We start from the raw sequence: 8,816 nt of genomic DNA, 5'->3' as shown, positions 1-8,816 counted from the left end.
AAGGCGTCTGTATCCCCATTCCTGCTGTATGTCCATGAGCTCCGTCAGCCACACACCAGGACTCCACACGGATCCCCGGGGCACTGAAAATTAGCAGTCTCCGGTGAACCGTGAGCCTTCCTAAAGGTTCGAAATTACCAAAAGTCTGGTTTCTGGAACTTATTGCAACTTACAAAAAAAGTAGGGCAGCTGTTTCTGAAGTATTGGTAGGAGTTAGGCAGTTCCCAAAACCACTCAGGGGTCAGACATCAGACACTGTATTTGTGGTCCCAGAGAAAAAGCTCCACTTTATGAAATGAAAATTGCCTTACAACCGTTCATCAACAGCAAGTATTTCATTCTGAGCAAGCATTTTTTCCTGACGGACATGCAGGCATCCAACAGGCCAGTATTTCTGAGGAATTACTTTACATCTATGAAGACTGAAGAACAAACCATACAAATCTGCATCTGGATTCTGGAACCAGTACAGGCTACAGCAAGCCAAGGCTTCAGCAGGACACGCTTGTCTAACGCTTATTCTTCTTTGTTTACTCATTCATATAACATGTTTTATAATCAATTAAAATGTTATATCTAAAAATAAAAAATAGATCTTGTTAACACAGCCCACACTACACTGTTCCTTACACCAAACTCGGGCAAGAGAAATTGAGGAGCCAAGAGGGGCCCAGGATGACCATCATCTCAGGGAAGGGACTTCATTCATCTGAGTCCAGGTCGCTGTCTCCTGCGATGGAGTGAAAGTCCTCGCTGTCCTCCTCATCCTCAGACAGATGGACCTGACTTAACACACTTGGCCCAGACCGCTGCTGCTCTTCCTCTTCCTCCTCTTCTGAGATCTCATAGCCTCCAATGCTGCTGAAACTCGTGTCTCTTGTGTTGGACTTTGGGTCTGGTTCTTCGTAGCTGCCATAACTAGAAGAAAGAAGAAGATCATTTCAAATGAGTTGCTGATACCAGCAATTCTGTATTTAACCGCTGTAAGAGTTGGCTTGAAGTCCTGTGAACACTAGGGAACCACTGCATTTCAACAGCTTTTTGAAACAGAAACTAAAGGAAAAACAGTTCTCCAATGAAACAATTCCAGTATCTTCACTCCACTCTGATACACTCCAGGCAGGAAAAACTGATTGCTCCAACAGCTTCTGTCACCTTCCCTGCAGACAGAAAACGCAGGAATGTTTTCGGCCCATTCTCACCTTCTCGAGTACTTCCTGCTCACTCTTGTCAAGATCCTGGGCTGGAATGACCATTGCCTGCCAGCCCAGCTACCTATTGGCTCTGATGCCTGTGATTTATTAGGCAAGTATCAATAATGGCACTAAGGAACTGAATTCCACAAGTAGAAGAAGAACAGAGAATCAAATACTTATACTCTACAGAATGCCCAGAGAAGGCAGAGTAGGTTCTCTTGAATGCAAAAAAATAAAGCTGATATTGTTGTTCTTTTAATTTTCTAATAATTGAACACCTTCCAAAATACAGAAGATGCATATTCCTATACTTCTGGACTTCAACTAAGCAGTTGAATTTCAAGTCAGGACATACTTGTTCTTAGAGGGGGGAAAAAAAAGTTAATCTGCTAAATCAGTTTTTAACTTTAAAGGCATCTTGTAGTTCGATATAGCTTGTAAAAACCTTTATTTGTCCTGCCATCAAAAACCACTACGTATGTGCAAGAAATCATCTAACTTAAAAGAAAAAAAATGGGTGGGTTTTTTCCTAATTTAACTGATATTTTTATTAGTGAAAATCTAACAGCAACCCCAAATTTCTGTCAGTGAGACTAAATGGTTTTTATGGTTGCAACAGTAAGAACAGTCACAAGGTAACTTTAAGAGAAATATGAGACATTCTTCAGGTTTTTATGATGAACACTTCAAAAATCTTTAAGAGAAGGGATTTTAACCAGCTCTAATTACCTGATATTGCTGTCCTCCATAACATGAGATGTCTCCCCACCATCTCCTTCATAGGACATCATGCTTTCCTCATTGTCCATGCCCATCCGTGTGTTCTCCTGAAGAACATGAGGTTGTTTGGGTCTCACTGCATTGGGCTCCACATCTGAGTCACTGCCACTCTCGCTCAGCTGGATAGCTGTGTAGTGAACCAAAGTTTGGTCACGAACTGCCAGGTTTGTTCTGTCACTTACATACCCAGTGTCTGTGTTTAAAGGCTGCAGCATTGACTGTAAGGAATGTTGACAAAGTTGTGTCTCCACAAGGCAGCAGAAAAGGTATCTGGGAGGCAACACCACCTACTGAGTGCCCAATTCTGATGTTATTCCAAAGCAATCTCATTACCACCGTTACTCAAAAAGGCCTTATGTCTTGTCTACTCTGGAAAATTCCCCTTTCTTCCCTCCTAGTAATTTTCACAAGTCATTGATAAATACCACTATATGCTTTTCTGCGTAAGTTTGTATTAAAACATAGAAACAATCTGAATAACCTCTGTACACCTCATCCTGTTTGTGATAACATTGCTTTTTGTGATAACATTAACATTTTACATTTAACATTGATAAGCCTATTTCATATCAAAATAAATGTACTTTTACTAGACTACCCATTCCTGGCTCTGCATATCAAATCATACTCTCAGTGTTTTCAGAACCATTTGCAGTTTCACTTCATGAAATACAATCAACAAGATCTTGTTTTAGCTCTGCTTTCATGTGTGTCTGTACTTACAGCATTCCCATTCCACTTTTGTTTTCAGTCCCATTTGTGTTCACCCAGTTTCCTCATCTCGCCCCTTTGGTCTCTGCTCTCTAGTGCATGTTTTTGTGATGGAAGCAGGAGATCAGCCAGGTTAATGAACAATCAGAAAAGGACACTTACACGAGAAAGGATTATCTCCCTCTTCATCACTCCCATCATCATCATCCTCTCCATCAGACATAAGCAAGTCTTCATAGAGGACACTGGCCTGGGGCTGCTGGGCTGATCCTTCTTCTTCATCAGCAAGGTCACCATCTGCATCTTCAACTTCCTGGGTCACACAAACAGGGATGATGAAGATCCACAGCATGCTACCATTTCTACCATAGGTTTCCCACTCTGTCCACTCTGAAGCATTCTCTCATTTCGCAGTGCTAACTGCTCCAAACTGCATTTCAGAGCCTGCCTCAGGGCAGCAGGCACAACAGACAGCCCTGCAACCAGCACGTGCACTGTGGCTGGGATTCCTGTAAATATACTCACTGGGGCTGGAGTCTTGGGCTTGCCATCATCATCCTCATCAAATCCTTCAATATCCACGTCAGAGTCTTCCTCACCCAGCCTGCCTCGCCCCTGGCGCATCTGGATGGGAACACAAACAGCAGTGACACTCAGGAGGGCATCACCCAGAACATCACCCAGAACAGCAGTGGCACTGAGGAAGGATCTACTGGACATCACCCAGGGGGTGTGAGGGACACCTGGGCCACAGCAGTGGGTGTGGCAGTACAGGAAGGGAAAGACAGAAAGGAAAATATCCGTGCATCACTCGCAGAGCAAGGATCCTTTTTCTCTTTATTGCAAGATCAGAGAGCACAGTCTCCACACACTTCTACCTGATGTGCTCATCCTTGAATTGGGAATCTCCAGCCTTACAGACCAGAGTTCCTTCTTCAACTAGTTATTTCTGGAAAATAGCACTAGGTTGTAAAAAAGTGCTTATTTTCATTATATATTTTAAAAGCATACAGCACTTCCCTCAAATCTTTTCCTGTCCTTCCCTTCCTGCTCTTCCCACAGTCCCCAAGAGTCCAAGATAAAGACAGCATGCAGATTCTGTCCCAAAGACTATAAATTTCTACAGGAAGCTTGAAGACTTCCAAATCTAGAAGGCATTCACAAAGGTACAGATGGCTACAATGCTACACAGAACTATTCATAACCAATCTCTGCTTGCCTGCATTGTTCAGAGTAGCTCTCACCAGTCTTTCTGGCATCACCTTCAGTCTTATGGCTCCTCACTTTCTTCATCCTCCTAGCAATTTACTTTCATGGTCCTATTACTGCATATCCTTCTGCTATTCTCTCTCCTTCAACATTTTTTTAGGTTTTTTTGTTTAATACAGAATAAAGACTAAGGAAAAATATTCGTGGTTACTGTACAAGTTCATTTCTAATTATTTAATCCCTTTAACCTGTCTGCTTTTTTTTTCCAACTATGAGGTATCTACAGTGGCAACCACCTGTTCCAAGCTCCTAATTGTCACTGGATGCAACCATAATAATCTAGTTATGATCTTGTGAATCTGTAGGATATCCTTCACCATTTCCCTCTTCAGAATTAACAAGGGATTGCATATTAACCCTCTGTAGCATGAGTCACCAGGTTTCTACTTCCAGAAGTAGTGAAGCAAATAAATACCTGGCCTTAGGCAGATTCTTTTGCAGCTTTTGATTCTCTATTCTTTGTTTTGCAGTGTCTCAATTCCCAGTGCTCTTTAATTTTTTTTTTTTTTTTTTTTTACTTTTGCCTCAGAGCAGACAAAATGAAGACAATATCATAACTTTTTGGAAGAGATTCCCTTCTCTGCTTGGAAAACCTGATCTTTGTCACCTGTTTCCTACAAAGTCATTGCCTCCTTTTAGTAATTTGCTCATACAAGACAACTCCCCAACCAGATGAGAAAATGGAGGATTCTGACCTGAGTTCCTTGCTTCCCTGTGGTAGTGATGGGAGTGTCCATAGCAGACAAATTGCTTTCATCTTGATAGAATGAAGCACCATGGGACACACTGAGGGAAGTGCTGGTATCATACAAATCTGGTGGCTAAAGTACAGGTGGAAACAGGAGACAGAACATTCTCAGGCACTGAACTGAGACTGGAACAGTATCTTGAGAGGCAAGACTGGGATTTCAGGACTAAATGCATCTTTTTGGCACAGTGTTCATATTATTACACACTGTTTAGTCAAAATGAGCTAATTATTCTTAAAGAACAAATGGGGCAAATGCAATAGCTCAAAACATCAGCTTTGAAGTTTGCCAAATAGCAGATTTTAAAATAGAAGTCAGTATTTCTCTACAGTGCTATTCTACAAAGGCCAAAATCCCAAATGGGCTCCAAAAGGATTCAATAAATGTACAGAGAATAGACCTCTCTGCAGCTCACAAATACAATGGTCCAGGTCCAACACAACTTTAAGGTGCCTGAACAACCAATTCCCAGAAGCAGAGAGGGTTTGCTGTAAAAATGATCACTGCATGTTTGCATCCACCTACTTCTGTTCCCTGCCAGAGACAGGAGACTCGATTACATCAACCTTTGGTCTGACTCAGCATGGCCCTTTTTCATTTACTTCCTTATAATGGGAACAGTGTTGCAGCCCCAAATGCTCCAGTGAGAACTGGGAAAAGTCTAGCACATATGAAACAGCAAAGCTTCAGCTTCCAATCAATCCTACCTAAACCACTGCCTCAACCCCTAGAGATGACACAAGCAACAAAAAGGGGATTTAGATAAAGTGTTCCAAAAGCTAACTTGCAGTTTGCATGCAGATTGATCTCTGAAGAGTTAAGAGGAACTACATATTAGGATTTTAATAAAGTTCCCTTACAATAGTTCATAGATCATGTTCATAGATCATGACAATACTGAAAGTCTTAAGAACAATAGAAATAATTCTTAAAGTAGGCAAAACAGTTCTCCTAAGAATTTAAACAGACATGTAAAGCACAGACAGCTCTCAACTGTATTTGCTTTTTATATCCTGGAGGCCAACCTCTGAAGACCCACATGGGGAGATAAATGCTGGCTGTCACAACTGCATTTAAAAAAGGGAACTAAAGTCAAGCACTCTCCACCAGACCTGCCATCTGTGGCAAGTTTGGGAGCGTGGGAAGTGGGACTGTGCCTCCAGCCAAGAAGCAGAGGGAAAGGGTGGCCTTCAGGTGACAAGTTCAATGGAGAAGCTCAGAGAGCTCTTTCCTCTTACCAAGGACAGTTCCCTGCCCAGGCCTCCTTTCCTCTCTTCTGATCACCAGCCTGGAATAAAATCAGACCACATAACCTTGCCCTTGGGAAGGAAACCATCAGATGGGAGAATGGCATTTTTGTCCCTCACTCTCTTATGCATTGGGATCACCACTGATGCCATTTAATTCTTGAAATATGTCAACAAACAGTTTCAATAACTCGTCTCCAAATACTTTCTTACAGGCCAATAGTTCCTATTGGCAGAAAGGTCTTTTTCCAAGATACACAGCTCTAGCATTCCCAGCCAGTTGAATGTGATGAGCATTTCTAGCAAACACTTTCTACCTTCCTAAAATGCTACATTTTGGGTATTTTTTGGGAAGAGATGGATGGGAGGGTGTTAAATATTGCCCCAAACCCACCTGTGTCCATCTATCCTGGCTCAGCCATACAGTCTTCTTGCCTAAACAATTTTTAATCTCGTTTTTATCTTAAAAATCAACTTTATAAGATCTTAAATTGTTCCTGAACTTCAAGCCCTTCTTTTCTGCTCTGACTTTGCTAAAATTAAATACAACTTTCCAGATGTAATTACATCAGACTTGCACAGAACCGAAAAATTATTGGTCTACAACTGCATGAACAACTGCAAAGAAAGCTTTTTTTTGTCTTCCTATACCACAACATTTGCATTTTATCATTCAATTATCAACACAGAGATCTTTCCCAAGGCCTATGAACTTTTTCAAATAAACAAAAGGCACACCTCAGACACTAGGATGACATCTCCTGCTTTCCTAGGCAAATTCCAAAGATAATTTTAGTTTTCATGAATTAATTTGTCATTCCTGGTGAAAGTTTTTAACTGATGTTTTTAAAAACAACCAAACAACCCATAATAAGAAGAATTATTTTTTTAAAAGTCTAAGTAGCTTACAAATCTTTGCCAAACTGTAAACTTTGAAAAGAAGCCCAGCATGAACTTGCTCTGTAACGCATAGAAAATACCTGACACACGCAACTGTCTGCTATAAAATAATGATAAAGGTTAAAAAATGTTATTTTCCACTAGAACTGGAACAAAGAGATGTAAAGAATCCCAGCAATGAGGTTACAAAGAGATGTAAAGAATCCCAGCAATGAGGTTACAAAGAGATGTAAAGAATCCCAGCAATGAGGTTACAGTCGGACTTTGCTGACCTTATTAGGGAGTTCCTTTACCCACAGCAATGAGCCTTCCCAACAATACCACTACCAACCAGCTCCCTGGATTCCTCTGAGCACTACATCCACGTTTTGTCCTCATGTTCTCCTTACCTGTCCACTGCTTGACTTCTGAGGGTTCCTAAATGTGACACTTCCAACCAACACTCAGCTGTACCTGACTGTACACAGCTCATCTGTGGATCAGTGTTACAACCTGCTTGGGAAATCTCTGTCTTAGGTATCTCACTCTCTGAAGCATCAGAACCGCTTCTTATATTTATTCTTAAAAAGCAAGTGTTAGCACACCATCCAACAACTTACTCTACCAAAAGACCAACTGCAGACAGATGGAGAACACAAAACAAAGAGGAAAATCGGGATCAAACGCTCAGGAGATTGAAACTAAAAGAAAGTGAAAGCCTTGCTTGGTCACTTGCCTGTGGAGTGTAGGGACCAGGGGTCATAGGGTCAAGACTTTCCAGATCTGCCTCCTCCAGTGCTGCTTCTTTAGCAGTAGAGATGTCTCTCTCGAGTTGAGTCAGATGCTCGTCATACTAAGAACAAAAAAGCTTGCTAAGGTTGCAGAACAGAAAATTCAAACTGTAAATACTCCACTGAAGTTGTCCACATACCTCAGCTAAAGTCTGGTAACAGATGTTTACAATCTCCTGGGCTGTTTTTGTGTACTGGCTGTCTGACCCTGTAGTAAGAAACAAATCTCTTTATACATTCTGATGTTTTTTCAATTCCAGCTGCCCAGACAACAAGACAGGTTTTGCTCACACAGGACCCTAAATCCCAACTCCTGATGTAAGGAGAAACACGAAGCAGAGCCCACATTGAGCTAAAATAGCACAACCAGTTTGTTCCAGCATTGCAAGTGTGATTTAGGACACAGGAAGGTTGTACTTTGTCTCAAGGAAACTCCCAGAAACAAATCATTGGAGCAGAGACATGTACTGAGCAAGCAGAACATCCTCCCCAAAGGAGGATTCTGCACCAGATGGTAATAAAGCTCCATATGACAGTGAAAACAGCACTGTTAAAGCATCTCTTTCCTCAGGAAAGGAAAACAATCATCAGGTTTATGAATCACAGCCTCAGGCTTCAACACACTTTGGCAGTACAGGTGCCCAGATGAATTAACTGAAGTACAAAAGGCAGCTGCAGCCTCATTTCCAACACCTACCATTGTACTTAATGCTGTTGGCAAGGATGAGGTTAACATCATCCAGGAAAGTCTCCCTGTTCTGGTATTTGTGTTTGGAGATATTCTGGAAGAGAATTGTCACACAGTAAGTGATCAAGTCCAAACACCCCTCGAGAGTCTGCTCAGTTCAAGGTACACACCTTGCGGATGGTCTCCAGATCCATTGGATTAGCAATCACCTTGTAATAATCAGGAACAAACTTTTTGTTAACTGGATGGTGAAACGGCCAAGACTGAAAAAAAAAAAAAATAAAAAGAAAACAGACAGGTTTAGAAAGTTCCCGTGCAAGAATTTCTACAGTTTGAGCTACAAATGTCAGAAAATAAGTCTGCAGAACTGATTAACACTCCAAATGTATTTAAGGTATTTATAACAAGACCTCTTGAATCCAACCATTTAGGTTCAGGAGGGACACAGAGAAAAGATCTACCAGCTGGATTTTTAACTAGGCCTGTTGATATCTGTTCAACAGTAG

The 8,816-nt window shown here is 41.4% G+C and overlaps 1 protein-coding gene across 9 annotated transcripts in view; it reads right to left on the bottom strand.

Annotated features, from left to right (window-relative positions):
- Positions 1 to 316: 316 nt before the first annotated feature.
- TAF1 (TATA-box binding protein associated factor 1) overlaps positions 317 to 8,816 on the bottom strand; it is a 29,430-nt gene continuing 20,930 nt past the window's right edge. For 7 of the 9 annotated variants that reach the window (XM_053990236.1, XM_053990239.1, XM_053990241.1 and 4 more), the window contains 9 exons: positions 8,481 to 8,573; positions 8,320 to 8,404; positions 7,763 to 7,830; positions 7,568 to 7,684; positions 4,652 to 4,777; positions 3,213 to 3,311; positions 2,850 to 3,000; positions 1,926 to 2,103; positions 317 to 918 (listed from right to left, as the gene is read on the bottom strand). In XM_053990236.1, coding sequence (XP_053846211.1) covers positions 702 to 918; positions 1,926 to 2,103; positions 2,850 to 3,000; positions 3,213 to 3,311; positions 4,652 to 4,777; positions 7,568 to 7,684; positions 7,763 to 7,830; positions 8,320 to 8,404; positions 8,481 to 8,573 — 1,134 coding nt within the window. In that variant the 3' untranslated portion in view covers positions 317 to 701. The remainder of the gene's footprint in view (positions 919 to 1,925; positions 2,104 to 2,849; positions 3,001 to 3,212; positions 3,312 to 4,651; positions 4,778 to 7,567; positions 7,685 to 7,762; positions 7,831 to 8,319; positions 8,405 to 8,480; positions 8,574 to 8,816) is intronic. The other 2 variants (XM_053990240.1, XM_053990237.1) reach the window with 1 other exon arrangement.

The sequence above is a fragment of the Vidua macroura genome, chromosome 14 (genome assembly GCF_024509145.1).
Source record: "Vidua macroura isolate BioBank_ID:100142 chromosome 14, ASM2450914v1, whole genome shotgun sequence".
Taxonomy (NCBI): Eukaryota; Metazoa; Chordata; class Aves; order Passeriformes; family Viduidae; genus Vidua; species Vidua macroura.
Note: the sequence above shows the minus strand (reverse complement) of the source record. Positions and strands in the feature narration are given on the sequence as shown.